At 41.2% G+C, this 17,560-nt stretch overlaps 1 protein-coding gene, 1 non-coding gene and 1 pseudogene across 2 annotated transcripts in view; all 3 read right to left on the bottom strand.

Moving 5' to 3' along the window:
- The window catches only part of LOC132885538 (immunoglobulin superfamily member 1-like), an 80,688-nt gene extending 72,908 nt beyond the window's left edge, over window positions 1-7,780 (bottom strand). Inside the window, exons 1-3 of the mRNA XM_060920300.1 lie at window positions 7,727-7,780; window positions 6,185-6,217; window positions 5,686-5,949 (exon numbers count right to left, since the gene is read on the bottom strand). Of these exons, the coding sequence (XP_060776283.1) occupies window positions 5,686-5,949; window positions 6,185-6,217; window positions 7,727-7,757 (328 nt within the window). The 5' untranslated portion in view covers window positions 7,758-7,780. The remainder of the gene's footprint in view (window positions 1-5,685; window positions 5,950-6,184; window positions 6,218-7,726) is intronic.
- A 3,945-nt stretch (window positions 7,781-11,725) lies between these two features.
- On the bottom strand, window positions 11,726-11,828 carry LOC132898364 (U2 spliceosomal RNA; annotated as a pseudogene).
- Window positions 11,829-16,270: 4,442 nt separating this feature from the next.
- Window positions 16,271-16,461, bottom strand: LOC132898110 (U2 spliceosomal RNA). Its single transcript, XR_009656452.1, has one exon. It is a non-coding gene; the product is annotated as a U2 spliceosomal RNA (small nuclear RNA).
- Window positions 16,462-17,560: the final 1,099 nt, after the last annotated feature.

Here is a 17,560-nt window from a genome sequence, read left to right on the forward strand (position 1 = left end):
CTCCATTATCATTGTAAAGGCATTTGGCATGACAAACACAGACTCGTAATTAAGTAGTAAAACCCTTAGAATGTCATATGATGATTGCTAGTATGTCTGTTTTCTTTTGAAAAAATCATGGTAAATATGTTTTATCCAATGAGAATTCCCATATTGGGGCAGCCAATCAGAAGTCTGTGTTTCAAACAAAGACAGTCTTTTTACAATGATTTTAATAGGAGCCTGTGATGACCTGGCAACTTGTCCAGGGTGTACCCCGCCTTTCGCCCGTAGTCAGCTGGGATAGGCTCTAGCTTGCCTGCGACCCTGTAGAACAGGATAAAGCGGCTAGAGATAATGAGATGAGATGAGATAATAGGAGCCACCATTTTGTTTTGGTGTGGTCCTTGGGCGGTTCGCCCAAAAAAGGACCCGACTTAAAAACTAAAGGAAGAAACTTAGACTTCAGTGTTTTCCCAGAAATCACTCAGGCTTGCATTGTTTCTGTGCAATAAAAGCATTGAAGGCAACTTCTTTCATGGAAGTATATTTTTTGGCTACTTAGACCTCCATGACAGAGGCAGGTAGATACAGCAGGTAACATGTGATGAGTATTTATTTATTTTTGTGTGTCTCGTGTTCTCTCAGGAGAAGCGGGTAGAGAGAGAGAGAGAGAGAGAGAGAGAGAGAGAGAGAGAGAGAGGTTATACAGCCTGCACTGTGTGTGCATGCAGGCTAAGAGTAAAATTAACTTGCTAAATGTGAAAGGAAGCGAAATACAACAAACCTTGAATTGTCACAAGCCTGTCTCGCATTCCCTCATTTCCCCCAAACCATGTGCAAAAGCATAGCAAGCAACATAGGCTAATCATCATAAGTGTTATACAAGAGATGGCATGGCTACATACCGTTATTTATTTATTTATTTTTTTTTTTTTTGTGTGTGTGTTTCTCCTCTTCACTAACTACATTAGTCCTGTACAAAGTTGGAGGTAAGAGTTTCACCCACTCCCTCTACCTCAGGTTTCCAATGGAGAGAGCTGAGGTCAGCCTGTACCCGGGCCCCCTCCCCATCTCATACTTCTGCAGAGGAAATAGCCTGCCAAGCTCACAAACTAGAATCGGGACACTCACTTCAACAGGTTAATTGACCTACACGTGATATCACAAATATGCAAATGAGTGACAGAAAACTGATCACACAAATGTCACCATTCTAAGTTGCTTAATCTCCTCCATCAATCACTTTGCACAATCTGGAGGCAGCTCCTTAAGGAACATGGTAATGTAATTTCCAAAGCTGCTGTATATATTCTGGCCTACATGCTCCTCCTGGGCTAGCTTCCTCCCTCTTTGAAGTGTAGGCGTTCTGGATGAGGCAGAGGGAGTAGGTGTAGGTATTCAGGATGAGGTAAAGGGCTCAGAGGAGGTCTTGGATGAGGGCTCGGATGTCGAGGTAGATGGGCCAGGTGAAGGACCCGGATCAGATGTAGGGCTTGGTGAAGGACTGCTGATGACCTCTTCATTTGGTGTCAAGAACCATAGTGTCATGTTAACACCTGGCACGCAATGTGATTGTTGATATCTGATGCATGTAAAATTTGAAGCATTTTAGCTCCTAAACTCAAACGCAGTTGGTGCTGGCATTAATATGAAGTGAAGCAACATTCTGATTTCAGCTTTGCTGAGGCGAGAGGCAAGATGTAAAACAGCATATTATTCTTTGGAAAATTGATCTCAGTGGACCAATGATTGACAAAATTGCTTAGCCTGCTCAGGTGTCTGATAACCACTTGATAAACACACCATCAGAACTGTCCAAATCAGTTTTTCCAGCATTTTATGTAACCGTCTCAGACTTGTTTCCATTTATTTTTGAGGTTTCTACATCAGGTTTTAAAATGGTACTGATCTCTCCCCGACTGTTTTGACAAAAATATTTGTTACTATGCGGCAGCAATGTGGGTAATTGCAGACTTGGTCACTCTGCTTGTCTTGAAAACTTTCACCCATGTCACTGCTGACATGCCTATTGACCCAGTCATGTCACATCCCGTGGCAGCACGGTGGTGTAGTGGTTAGTGCTGTTGCCTCACAGCAAGAAGGTCCTGGGTTTGATCCCAGCGGCCGGCAAGGGCCTTTCTGTGTGGAGTTTGCATGCTCTCCCCGTGTCCGTGTGGGTTTCCTCTGGGTGCTCCGGTTTCCCCCACAGTCCAAAGGCATGCAGATTAGGTTAATTGGTGGCTCTAAATTGACCGTAGGTGTGAATGTGAGTGTGAATGGTTGTCTGTGTCTATGTGTCAGCCCTGTGATGACCTGGCGACTTGTCCAGGGTGTACCCCACCTCTCGCCCATAGTCAGCTGGGATAGGCTCCAGCTTGCCTGCGACCCTGTGGGACAGGATAAAGCAGCTATAGATGATGAGATGAGATGAGATGTCACATCCCCATTTTGTCCCAACACTGCCCCAACCATTCATGCATGTATTGCTTCTTGCAGGTACGAAGTGTTCATTTTTGGGGCATGCGAAACAGACGCACCAAACGGACTCAGGATGGATATGTGAGGCAGCCATCGTGCGCATGTTAACACATAGTATAAAGGAACTATATCTCTGCCCATAATGATCCATTTTTCTTTTTCTGGAACGGCAGCAGTACATGGCCATAGGGAAGTAATGAGAATGCACCATGCTAGAATCTTTTGCCTTCTGACTGGATGGTCAGTAGGCAGTGTGCTAATTGACTAGTTAGTAGGTACATAATTCTGGCATAATAAAAAACTGCCAAAATTCGTATTTGTAACTTGAATCACGCAAGCTTGTAACTTCAATGTCATGTTGTACATGAAGGGAGGGTTTTTGTGTGTCCATTCAAAAACTTGACATGTGTACAAAAGATGTGTGTGTGCAAAACCTTTTAACACACGCACAAAATATTTATACAGCAGCAATTTTTTTTCTTTTTACACACATGCGAACATCACAAGCTTAGAATCATTTTGACATGAATTTGATCTCATACATAGACAGTTATGGAAACAATTAAGAGACCACCATTGGTAATCAAACTTCAAAAGATTTTATATTTTTTTTTCCAACACTGTCATTGCCAAAATTCTCCCACTAGTTTATCTCTAAAATAATCTTTTTAAATTAAATATATATTGAGAGGAGTGGCACAGTGGTGCATCACAACAGGAAGGTTCTGGGTTCGAACCTTGTGACCAATTCAGGCCTTTTTGTGTTGAGTTTGCTTGTTCTCCCCATGCCTGGGTGAGGTTCTGCTGAGTGCTCTGGCTTCTTCCCACAGTCCATATACATGTGGATAAGATCAACTGACTACTCTCAATTGCTCATATGTATGAATGTGAGTGTAAATGGTTATTTGTCTCTGTGTTAGCCCTCCAATAGACTGGTAACCTGTTGAGGGTGAAGTCACCTGAGTTTGATTCCAGCTTCCCCTGTGACCCTGATAGATAAGTGATTTAGATAACAGATTGATGGACGTCTTGATAGAGTGCACAAATGAAGATAGATGTCAAATTGCACAAACATTATGTGCAAAAAAAATGCTATTAGAGGCAGGAGGAAAAAACGCTGTTTTCGACAGGAGGCAAGTGTATATCAACAATGCAAAACTCATTCTCACTGTCCATAATGAATAGTAGTAATAGAGGAAGCCTCAGTGCTAATCAAAAACAACCATTTGAATCAATCAGAGATTTTCTTGCATTTGAAAGCCCATCAAAGCTCTTCATAGGTAAGACAGAAAAGTGTCCTCTCTGCAAGCATTAACTTGGAATATAAGTAAACCATGCTGATCCAAATACTCATGGATATTTAGCACAACACAAATACAAGACGTTATATGCAACGTGTATGATAATGGTGTTCATTAAAAGTCACTGACATCATTCTATTTGCATATTTATCAAACCATAAATGAGCAAATGAACACATCCTTTCGTTTGTGTAATCAATTTACATACATGTTACCAGCTGGTGGGAAACAGGATTAAACAATCAAAATCATGCATTTTCCCCATTATTGTTTAGAAGCTCTCTCACTACACTGAGCTCAGGGATAATCAAGGTGACAGTCGATAAGGTCCAACTGTTTATTGCAGGAGGAGAAATAGAACTAGGCTTAGTTTTGTCAGATAAAATGTCATTTCCCCCATTACTATAATCTTATTTTTTATCTAATTTCATTGAAACTGCCATGAAGTTTATTGAATGTTATTAATACATTAAGATTGATGAATAATAGAGCATGCTTTTAATAATTAAAATAGCGTATGTCATCACTGCTCCTGCTGCTGTCTGGCTTCCACCAAAATACCCTTCTCTGCTGCACGAGTCTGTTACCCAACATGCTCTTGTGTTTTGGTGGCTTCCGTAAGCATGAGCATGATGTGCAACAGAGTCACACCACAAAAACAATGTTTGCCCTGTCATCAGGAGATTGTCAGTTTGAATCTCAAACTCACTGTTAGGCCACAGCCATCGATGGCCAGGAGGCCAAGAGACCAAAATTGGTTCTGCTGTCAAAGAGGAAGCATACTCTCTCTACAGACAGGGAGGCGTGGCATACTCCTATCAGCAACAGTAGCCAATCATGGGTGTCTATTAGCTGATGCATACAGAGTAGAGTGGATCGCGCTTTGCTTGGAGTGTGTGATGCCACTCCCTGATATTACATGACCTGCAGGTTGAACAGATGTAGTTGCTTGGCTTCAAGTGCCTCAGAGAAAGCATATGATAGCCTTTGCCCTCCTTGGTTGGTTGCTGTCATGTGATAGCAGAGAACTGCCTGATGAGTGGGAATTGGCCTCCCAAAGAAAACCCCAAACATAACATCTCATCTCATCTCATTATCTCTAGCCGCTTTATCCTGTTCTACAGGGTCGCAGGCAAGCTGGAGCCTATCCCAGCTGACTACGGGCGAAAGGCGGGGTACACCCTGGACAAGTCGCCAGGTCATCACAGGGCTGACACATAGACACAGACAACCATTCACATTCACACCTACGGTCAATTTAGAGTCACCAGTTAACCTAACCTGCATGTCTTTGGACTGTGGGGGAAACCGGAGCACCCGGAGGAAACCCACGCGGACACGGGGAGAACATGCAAACTCCGCACAGAAAGGCCCTCGTCGGCCACGGGGCTCGAACCCGGACCTTCTTGCTGTGAGGCGACAGCGCTAACCACTACACCACCGTGCCGCCCCCCAAACATAACAATTAGCATTAATTTGCACTATTGGATGGGATCCCTTTGAAATCTGGTTTAAATCTTGTCATATCACAGAGTTTTTCCTTGTCACCTCTGACTTGCTCATTATGCAAGTTAAAAAGTTTAAAATTTTATATCTGGATTTGTATCAAGCTGCTTTGTGACAATGTCCATTGAACTGAATTGAGATTGTCGAGAATACTTCCTCATCCTGCCCTGTAATTAAGTCCTATGCTACTCATTAGGAGGTTATGATTATTTGTGTATACTTCGCTCACCAGGTGGCAAAGCTAGTTATGCAGACCTACAGCAACAAAAATATTACTTATCAGAGGAAACATCAGTGAAAACTGTCGCCTGCTGCTTGAAAAGTTTGAACACAAAATATTACACAAAACAGTAAACTCATAGGGAGCGATTCTACCAGTTTACTCATCCCCTCAGGATATCAAGATGAACAAACTTACCTGACACAGACAGGCGAACAGGATTACTCTTTTCTGTGATCTGTGGGCCATCTACAGTCTGGGTTCCCATGCAGGTAAATGGAGCCTCATCATTCACCATAAAGGTGTATTCACTTGTCTTTATAGTAGAAATTTCAGTTTCATTCATGAACCAGATGTAAGTCCACTCGTCTTCTCCCTCTATTTCACATTTAAGGGTGACATTCTCTCCTCTGAATACTTCTGTCCCACCAGACTGCAGTGTGAGTGTGGCCTTTAGCGCTCCTGAAATGAAAAACGTCCCCAAAATGAAAGACGTCTCAGATTTACAGTCTTTGACACATTAGAAAGATTTATAACATTCCACTGGTCTCAAATTAAGAATGCATTTATCACTTATTATTTTACAAATTTTGAGATATTTGTTTTAATCATCTATGAAATGAACAGGCCGAGTTTTACGTAAATATTGAAGGCAAATAAAAAAAAAATTGCAATAAATGAAATGTAGATAAATCACCTGTTTGTGAACAGTGGATGAGTCCAGTCAGCACTAAAGTTCGGGAGAGAAACAGAAATGACAGTTTAATTCAGGGATAAAAAAGTTGGGGTTTGCTGATGAAGGAAAATAATGAACAATAGGGCGGTGTGAGGGCGGCACGGTGGTGTAGTGGTTAGCGCTGTCACCTCACAGCAAGAAGGTCCGGGTTCGAGCCCCGTGGCCGGCGAGGGCCTTTCTGTGCGGAGTTTGCATGTTCTCCCCGTGTCCGCGTGGGTTTCCTCCGGGTGCTCCAGTTTTCCCCACAGTCCAAAGACATGCAGGTTAGGTTAACTGGTGGCTCTAAATTGACTGTAGGTGTGAGTGTGAATGGTTGTCTGTGTCTATGTGTCAGCCCTGTGATGACCTGGCAACTTGTCCAGGGTGTACCCCGCCTTTCGCCTGTAGTCAGCTGGGATAGGCTCCAGCTTGCCCGCGACCCTGTTGAACAGGATAAAGTGGCTAGAGATAATGAGATGAGATGAGAGGGCAGTGTGATGTGGCCCAGTGTGATGCAGCTGTACTGTTACCATCCCAAAGTAGATTATTTTCAATTACTGTATTCTCTGTCTTGGAGAGTTTAATTCCTCTTATACCAGACAAATTTGCCATCAATTACAAGTTGAAGTTTATTCATGAATTGCATGCAGTACTTTCCAACTTTTCTAACTTTTCAATTTAGTTCCTGTTACTGCTGATGCTACAGCTGCTATAAACAGTTGTTCCTCTTTCACAGTGTCTGCTTTTTTAACACTTGAAGTTTCAAAAAAAAGTGTGAGCAAACTTTAATATAAACCTGTGATAAGCCTGCACTCATGTGTAGTGCAGAGCTGAAGTTTTATTGAAAACAATTCAAATCAGTCTGTGCCCGAGACTTGAATGATCTTAAATCCCCCAATAGATTTATTCAAATCAGCATCTATTCTGATCTGATGTTGAAGACGGTGCCATGTCTCGATGAATATAAATATCTCACATTTATAAACTCAGTCACTTGATTTCCTGTCTGCTTGGCACAGTCTCCTGCCTGAGGCTACGACCTGCAGAGTTTTATAGTGTATCTTATGGGGCGCCGTTTGTAAAGCATGTCCGTGCTGCCCCATAGTATCTGCAAAAGCAACTTTCTGCACTTTACAGATGATAAAGTGCAGAAAATCTCTCCAAGTAAATGCAGAATAAAATATAAAATATAAAATCCTAAACTGACTCCCAGTGCATAACAGCAGTTAAAAATATCAGCTTTATATGTTCTGCACAACTGAGACACACCAGGATGCACTTGCTGAAAATAGTGTTTGTTTAATTATTATTTAATATTTCCCTTATAAAATAAATTGGGTCGGATTTAAACACACCAAAAAAACATCAGAATGCACTGTTCACGTGAAATTCAGTTTCAAACCTTAGCTACAGACAAATGAAATAATCACACAGAACCTGATGACAGGACTCTCAGCCTGTTAATTCAAAACTTAATTCACCACCAATCAGTGTAATGAAGACACACAGAGAACATTTACTCACAGAGCATCACACAGAGTGGACGGAGCTCCATCCTGCCCTTCTGATGACTGACTGAATGACTGAATAAACGTGTGGCATCTGTGTTAAAGACTTGAAACTTCCTGTGTTCTTTAATACCAATCAGAGAGGGGGTGGAGGGGGAGAGGGTGCCATTATTTGGATTCATTACATGCAACACATTTTCTCCATCAACACAATAATTTCACCACTCATGATCCGCATTATGTGCATTATAGCAATGGTATAAGAAGTATCTCTCCACATACCCAAATATAATGGGGGAATAAAACAATAAGTACTGAAAGGGGAAGTGTACACACACGCATGCCCAGAGAAAGAGAGAGAGAGAGAGAGAGAGAGAGAGAGAGAGAGAGAGAGAGAGAGAGAAGCTGTTGTGGTTTCTGTACTAAAGACTAAAAAGTCTTGGTGTTGCTGACAGTAATAACAGTAACTGGTCAGCAGTAAGGAACATTTAGGTGTGATGTGTTTTTTGAGCCTAAAGTTTAAGCAGATCATCAGTTTTCCTGTTAGAGCTGTGAATAAAAGGCCTGAAATGAGTGATGTAAATTATTAACTTTCTCCAAAGGAGCAAATATATCGTTTCATTCACAGTCTGATGGTGTGAATGTTGCTGTCAGACAGGACACAAGTGAATAAACTCAGTGTGTCCTTTATTCAGGGCAAACCAATGATCTTCACCATAATTAAAAACAGAGGTCAGAGTACAGGAAGACAATATCAAAGTCAGCAGATCCATACTCCAAATAAAAAGGCAGGTACAACACACAAAAACAGATTTTCACAGAAACAGGGAACTAAGGCTCACTATTGCACTAGTAAAGCACTAGTGGCACTGAACCTCCACTGAGTCTCAGGATTTTCCTCCTTTTTGCATCTTGATTACTGTTTAACAATTTTCACTAAACTATCAAATAAAATATCCAGATCAGGTGAGCACAGCACTGGACTCAAAGCTTTTGTGTTATTGGGCTTCAGTTTCTGATTAATTCTACTTACTGCCCGTGGATGGTATGGACACATTTTGGGTTATTTCCTCTCTGAACTCTCTCTGTTGAGATGCATTTATTGGTGGCACACAGTAATGCGTCATCAGTGAGATGCTATAGATGTGAAAGTGACATCTAACATAATGTTCACCTTTCATTATGAGCTCATCTCATTGAGTGTTGATGGTGTTTGCGCTGAAAGCCATGGCACATGCCACAGAAACCAGCAGTGGTAGGAACATGCATCTGTGACTCTTTTAATTTTGACTTTCCTGAGAATGTGAAGCACAGAGCATTTCCTCATTTCTCTCTGGTTAAAGCCACACAGCTCAACTAGAATAGAAAGCAAACCACAAGAATATTTCATCTTTTAACTGCTATTAACTGGAAGTGAAAGTCACATATTTGCTGAAGAATAGATGAAAGACAGAAAGATAATCTCTTTATATCAGAATTTCAATTAATCACAATGTTCTTTATAAGATATGAAGTTATGGTTCATATTTTTTAATGTAAATCAGATTGCAAATGACTAATCTGAGACTGTGAATCAACATGTCAGTCAGTATTTCTCCAGAAGCAGATTGAATATAACAGGCCTAATTTCCTGATCTCTTTTCGCTATGTATTGAGTCATTTCTTCTGTTAATTAATATAGGAATCTTCTAAGTCATGAAAGGGAGACTTTCCAAAGTTAGCATGAAGTCAAATCAATGATTTAAAAAAAAAATAGTCAGGATGGTTTACCCTACATTCACACTAAACACAGTGAGAGTGTCAAAACCATGCAGCACATCTTGGGCAGTGGGGCGTCAGAATAAAGTTGAAGTCCAAGCAACTTTCTGGTTATGAGCTATGACGTGGTTCAGCAGCAATGGCATCCTGAGAAAGGAGGATTATCTAGAAATACTAAGCAAGTATCCAAAGCAAAACTCCAAAGTTGTAACAAAATGGCTTCAAGACAACCAGGTGATATTATTTGCCTCAAGCCTTACACTTTTATGTGCACATGTTCACAGCACACGCAGCAAGAGTGTTAAAATTCATTCTGGCAGCCCTGCCAACGATACTGTCAAAGTTTGTGGACACTGTGACTTTGATGCTACCACCCCCATGCTTCACACTTGGGATAGTGTTCTGTGAATTAAAATGTCTTACATATAGTGCTAATCATTATGGCCAAACAGTTCAGTTATTGTTTAATCTTACCAGAGAACACTTCTCCAAAAGTTACAACACTGTCTGGCTTTTTTTTCTGCTGGCCTTAGAGTACGGGCTTCTCCCTTGTGTGACAGTCTTTCAGGCCATGATGATGTAGGACTCTTAATGACAGCTCTATTTTACAAAATTTAATACCTAATGTCTGAAACTCCTTTAATAGTTCCTTTGTTGCTGTCTTGGGTTTCAGTTGAACTTTTTGGACCAATGTTTGTTCATCCCTGGGAGTTAAAATGTGTGCCTCTTTCTTGAATGATGCAGTGTCTATGTGGTCCCAAGACTTTTTCTGTATTGTACTGGATTGCATTGTACTGTATTATGCTCCTAAGGACAAACCAAACTTGTGCATTCCCAGTAACCCCTAATTATGACAACTGGCCAAACAGAAGCTTCTCAAATTCATTACATCAATTTCTGGAACCTTCCAGACTATTTACAGAAACTGTTAACTTGGTGTCAATAATGTTTGGCTCACTGGAATGCTTATATAGTTAATTTCAGCAGAAATAAATGTGTCTTTAATCATTTGTTTTAAAATGACCTCTGATGTAAACAGAAGTAGATGGCCTCGTTGAGCTACCGAAAGAAATGTATAGTAACCTGAAATGTGTGGAGCTGTGAGATTGAATGGTGTAGGTTGTATAGGGAAGCTTTTGGCCCCAACTCGAACTATTACAAGTAGCTATTGTAATTTGATATAGCTTTTATTTCACTTTTTGTATATGAAGTGATTTGGTTAGTGAAAACTCCTGCTTTTCTGATTGTTTGGGAGATCAGACTTATGGGTATTGTAGTAATGTGAGAGCACAGTATTCCATAGACTCCAGAGACCCTCCCTAAAGCCTTGGGCATAACTGATAATCTTTGCACTTTTCGCATTTCAAACTTTTCAAAACATACCCACATTTCTGAATGGCTGACAAGGATTCTGGGTATTATAGTACATGCAATGGCAACATTATAAGCCGAATAATATTAATAAGCTGAATGTATTAATAATAATAACATTATTATTATTATTCACCACATTACACTGTCCCATTTTGGCCTGTTATGTCCACTCGATACAAATGAACAAAAAATTGGAAAAATCCAAGTGTAATTGACTTCCAGTCAGTCACTGAAATTGAGCATATGTTTTACGTTTTACATAAAGCCAATCAGCACTAATTAAACCTCAATCATGTCTGATCATGAAGAGGAGAACACAACAAAAGAGCTGCTGTTGTTTGGAAAAAATGTGTTTATTTCTGGAAATTTCAGGCATCATGCTTAAAAAATACAAGCTTAAAATTAATTATCTATTGCTTAAATTACTTAACAATTAAATCTAAGAAATACCAATCAATGCATTAACATATTATTGAACAATTATGAACTAAAATGTCAATTAAATTAAAATGTAATGTTTAGTAAAAAAAACAGGTCATATATGTTATGAATAAAAATATACTGTGTACATTTTGGCAGAGTATTTGACATTCTTTGATTTTCTTTGACGAGTGTATGGAGGTTAGCTTTATTGCTAAATCTTATTTTGTTTGCAAACAATGTTGCAAGGAAACCAGCTAGAACATGAGATGGACACGTATGTGCCAGCAAAGATTTCCTCCTGCAACACAGCTCCTGCTCGAGTGACTGGAATCAGTCCAGGATTTTTTTTTTTTTATGATGGACATAAGAAAAGAGGAAAGCGACAAAAATTTAGAGAAAGAAAAACAAAAGTTCCACTTCTAACCATTATTCTCTCAAATATTCAATTGATGAAAGGAAAAGTGGGTGAACTTTAAAGAAACACTAATTGCTTGTCCTCTCACATATTAAACTGATAAAAACAGATACTACACTTGATCTTAGCCAAAAGACCGAGAAGCAATAACTTGCTGTGTGTAATGGCTTTAAATATACCACTTCCAAATATTAAAATCCAGAAAGGTAAACACAGCTAGACTCCACCCCCAACAGCTGGATCCTTTTGAACAGAGACGTCACCGTGTGTGTGTGTGTGTGTGTGTGTGTGTGTGGTGGTGGGGTGTGTGTGTGTGGTGGGTGGGTGTGTGTGGTGGGGTGTTTCCATGCTACACTATCATCACATGCCTGCACTGTCTAACACTACTGATTAATTACCTTACTCACGCCATACATTCATTTTGTAAATATTTCTATTTTCTTTAAGTAAATTAATTAAGATCTTCAGTCTCTGTCCTTGTCCTCCTTCCTTTGTTGTGATTTGTGAATCAGTCGGAACACTAAGTAATAATAATATAAAATGAGGTACACCAAAGGTGAAAGAGTAAATAGTGGTATAACATATTTGATCCAAGATGGCGCCGCGGATGGTTGCCTCGGTACTTCGCTCTCTCGTACTTTCTACGTTTTTGTGTATTTGTTGTGTTTCTTGTGTTTCTTCGCTGGTCACATACTCCAGAGAATAACTCATAAATGTTGGATTAACCACCAGTAAAGTTCTTTCATCAGCTTTCATCAATCCGGAAAATTTTTCAGAGCTACTTGTTGGAGGAGCAGTAGCTCTCTATGGATTACGCCGGAGACACCGGGGGAAGCGAGCCGGCGCACTCGTCAGGCTGAGGCAGCGGGGGTTTCGCACTGCGCTCCCGTCTATTCACCTGGCTAACATCCGCTCTCTGGCCAATAAGATGGACGAACTGCTGCTCCTCAACACAATTAACACAGATTTTAACAGATCTGCTGTCTTGTGCTTCACCGAAACCTGGCTCGGTGAGCTCATCCCAGACTCTTTTCTCTCCACCTGCCTGGATTTCACCTGCACCGAGCGGACCGCGAAACAGAGCTCACGGGGAAAACGATCCTCTATTTCTTCATTTTCCAATAAAATATCTAAGATAGCATCAAAATCATCCCCAAACAAGAAGTCGTCGTCAGATCCGTCCGCTATGTTTGTTGTTGCCGGGTTAAAGTGTGCACTCTCTTGATGACATCATGGTACAGTTCAACCTCAAATATGAAACAATAGGACGGTCCTTTGAAGTTTGCCGGGTTTCCTAAGCATCCCCTCTATTAACTATGACCTGGCTGACCAGATAAACAATGTGGAGAAAAAACACCCGGACTCTTTGCTCATTGTTTTGGGGGACTTTAACAGAGCAAACCTCATCCACGAACTGCCAAAATATAAACAGCACATTAAGTGTCCCACCAGGGACACTAACACTCTGGACCATTGTTACACTGTTTTAAAGGACTTATACCACTCTGTTCCCCGTGCAGCCTTGGGACTATCTGATCACTGTATGGTTCGTCTTATCCCATCCTACAGGCAGAAGCTGAAAGCTGCTAAGCCTGTAGTTAAGACGGTGAGGAGATGGTCTGATGAGGCCAAAGTGGAACTACAAGCCTGCTCTGACTGCACTGATTGGAGTGTTTTTGAGGCTGCAGCTTCAGACCTGCATGAACTGACTGATACTGTGACATCTTACATCAGTTTTGGTGAGGATATGTGTGTGCCCACCAAGACCTTCCGCACATACAATAACAACAAACTCTGGTTCACCGCAAAACTCAGACAGCTTCGCCAGGCCAAGGAGGAGGCCTACAGAAGTGGGGACAGAGTTCTGTACAAACAGGCCAGAAACACACTGATGAAAGAGTTGAAATCAGCTAAGAGGAGCTACCGTATGCTGAAAGGATCAAAAACAACCTTTCAGCCAATGATCCGGCATCAGTGTGGACAGGCCTGAAGAATATCACTAACTACAGGAGACCATCCCCCGACACTGCAATAAACCATCAACTGGCTGACCAGTTGAATGTGTTCTACTCCAGATTTGACAAATTCACACCTCTCCCCCCCTCAGACATTAAAGACGCATTTACACCCCCTGCTATTCTGCCTCCTCTCGCCTCTGACCCCACACCAGCACTCAAGGTCTGTGAAGAGGATGTTTGTCAGCTTTTTCACAGACAGAAGATCAGGAAGGCACCCGGCCCAGATGGTGTGTCACCCTCCTGTCTGAAGGTCTGTGCTGATCAGCTGACTCCCATCTTCACCCATATCTTCAATAGATCCCTGGAGCTGTGTGAAGTCCCCTCATGCTTCAAACACTCCACAATAATCCCGGTTCCCAAGAAAACCACCATCACAGGACTGAATGACTACAGGCCTGTAGCTCTCACATCTGTAGTCATGAAGTCCTTCGAGAGACTGGTGTTGTCACACCTGAAGGACATCACAGACCCCCTGCTGGACCCCCTGCAGTTTGCCTACCAGGCAAACAGGTCAGCGAATGATGCAATCAATATGGGACTGCACTACATCCTGCAACACCTTGACTCTGCAGGGACGTATGCCAGGATTCTGTTCATGGACTTCAGTTCGGCATTCAACACCATTGTTCCAGACATCCTCCACACCAAGCTCACCCAGCTCACTGTGCCCTCCTCCACCTGTCAGTAGATTACAAACTTCCTGACTGACAGGAAGCAGCAGGTGAGGATGGAGAGAATCATATCCAGCACTCGGACTATCAGCACTGGCGCCCCCCCCAAGGGTGTGTGCTCTCCCCACTGCTCTTCTCCCTTTATACCAATGACTGCACCTCAAGAGACCCGTCTGTTAAACTCCTGAAATTTGCAGACAATAAAACGGTCATCGGCCTCATCCGGGACGGTGACGAGTCTGCATACAGACGGGAGATTGAACGGCTGGTCTGGTGGTGTGGTCAGAACAATCTGGAGCTGAACACGCTCAAAACTGTGGAGATGACAGTGGACTTTAGGAGGACCCACCCCACTCTGCTGCCCATCACCAACAACACTGTGACTGCCGTTGAAAGCTTCAGGTTTCTGGGTTTCACAATCTCTCAGGACTTGAAGTGGGAGACAAACACAGTCTCTATCATCAAAAAGGCTCAGCAGAGGTTGTACTTTCTGCGCCAGCTCAGGAAGCTCAACCTGCCTAAGGAGCTGCTGACAAAATTCTACTCTGCCATCATACAGTCTGTTCTTTGCTCTTCCATCACTGTTTGGTTTGGATCGGTCACCAAACAGGAGAAGAACAGACTGCAACAGACAATAAGGTCTGCAGAGAAAATTATTGGTGTCAACCTGCCCTCCATCCAAGACTTATACTTGTCCAGAGTCAGGAAACGGGCAGATAACATCTCTGCGGACCCATCACACCCTGGTCACAATCTGTTTAATCTTCTCCCCTCAGGGAGGTGATATAGATCACTGTATGCAAAAACAACCAGACACAAGAACAGTTTCTTCCCTCAGGCTGTCTCTGTGATGAACAGCTAAAATTCAGATTCATATATCAGTAATATCACTTGCAAAACATCTGCACACTCATACTGTCATTCTGTGCTCACTGTTACTTATATTATATGTATACTTATTTATATTTACTATTTCATCTTTGCACTATGCACCATATTGCACCAAAAGGGAAATCCTTTCTGTGATGAACAGCTAAAATCCAGATTCATATTTCAGTAATATCACTTGTAAAATATCTGAACACTTATACCGTCATTCTGTGCACACTGTATACTTTATATTTATTTAACTATTCCATACTTGACTTACCTGGATTACTTTGCACTATGCACCTATTTTTGTTGTTGTTGTTTGCTTGTTTGTTTGTGTATATGCTTTTTTATCTGTTTTGTACTCATCTCATCTCATTATCTCTAGCCGCTTTATCCTGTTCTACAGGGTCGCAGGCAAGCTGGAGCCTATCCCAGCTGACTACGGGCGAAAGGCGGGGTACACCCTGGACAAGTCGCCAGGTCATCACAGGGCTCTGTTTTGTACTATGAGAGCTAAGTGAACCAGAGTCAAATTCCTCGTGTGTGTCCACATACCTGGCAATGAAAGTGTTTCTGATTCTGATTCTACCAAGCGGGGAGTGTTCTGGCTCCTGTCAGTTTTTGAGTAACATTACTGACCTCTGGTGGTGATTTGTGGTATTGCGCCTTTAAGGATAAGATTTTGGCCCTGCCTAAAAGCGGAGCTCCCATCTGTTTCTGGGTCGTAGAATTTTCTTATATCATAGCCAGCTAATCTTGTTTTATTCCTTTACCGTTACAGTTACTATACTGTTTCCTTATGTGATACAAAACATCAGGCAACAACAGCGACAAGTTACTCACTACTGTACTGTCCTGACTCCTACTCTACTTCACACTTCACTACTCATTTGGTTTCCTGTGGTGGCAGGCACACACAGAACTGAAACCATCAGAAAACAACTCAGTGGGTTTCTTTATGTATCCATACTCTATACCTATGGAGCTTCGCTATAAAAGAAAGGGATTTTTTTTCTCTTCATTTTTTGAATAAGGGCACTATTCCTGGCAGTACTGCAATACCAGGCTGATGTGTGGAGCAGAAGAAGCAAGCCCCAATTCCAACTCCCTGCTCTAAAAATCTGTCTGATAAAACAACCTCATAAAAAACACATCAGATAATAAACTAATAAAAACAAATACCACACTAATATCAATGACTTAAGTTCAGAGAAGAAACGTTGGCTGAAGCTCACTCTGAATTTTACCAAACCTCACGTAACTGCTGCTGATCTGTGAAAGTTAAAATGGCGGCTTCACAACTCTGCGCAGATTAAAAAAGAGGCGTGGTCATGACTAAAACTTAGAATTTTAAGGCAATTCAACTTAAACTTATTAACACTTTTGACTATGTGTACAAATTAGTAGAATATACTTAATATTTTTTAGTAATGCAATCAAACTTAAATTTTTACGTACATTGTAATTAAAACATTTAATTAAATACAAAGTCCGGGCTTACAGTGAACCTAGCGAGAGTGGAGGCCAAAAGATCACAGGCACATAGACTAAAGATATTCAATCTCAGTTTTTCCACATTCAAGTTATTTCTTTTTCCAATTCAGTAAGAGCATCTACTTCTGTTTACATCAGTGGCCATTTTAAAACAACTGCATAAAGACAGATTTATTTCAGCTTTAATTCATGATATCAGCATTCTAGTGGGTCAAAAGTTTCCTGACACCAAGTTGACTGTTACTTTAAACAGTATGGAAGATTAAAAAAAAAAATCCAAAAGCCTCAAGATGACAAGAGAGGAAATTGTAAGAGGTACCAAAGTAAGTGTAATACATCCATAATTAATATAGTCCTACATTGTGCAAGGAAGCTATTGTGCAAGGAAGAAGTCCCTACTCCAAGACCAGCAGACCCAGACTGAAGTTTGAAGGTAATCACAAGGACATAGACCTAGTGTCACAGTGGAGGCTGAAGGTGTATGTATAGTGGTGCTTGAAATTTTGTGAACCCTTTAGAATTTTCTATATTTCTGCATAAATATGACCTAAAACATCATCAGATTTTCACACAAGTCCTAAAAGTAGATAAAGAGAACCCAGTTAAACAAATGAGACAAAAATATTATACTTGGGCATTTATTTATTGAGGAAAATGATCCAATATTACATATCTGTGAGTGGCAAAAGTATGTGAACCTCTAGGATTAGCAGTTAATTTGAAGGTGAAATTAGAGTCCGGCGGTTTCAATCAATGGGATGACAATCAGGTGTGAGTGGGCACCCTGTTTTATTTAAAGAACAGTGATCTATCAAAGTCTGATC

This window comes from Neoarius graeffei, chromosome 1, assembly GCF_027579695.1.
Source record: "Neoarius graeffei isolate fNeoGra1 chromosome 1, fNeoGra1.pri, whole genome shotgun sequence".
Taxonomy (NCBI): Eukaryota; Metazoa; Chordata; class Actinopteri; order Siluriformes; family Ariidae; genus Neoarius; species Neoarius graeffei.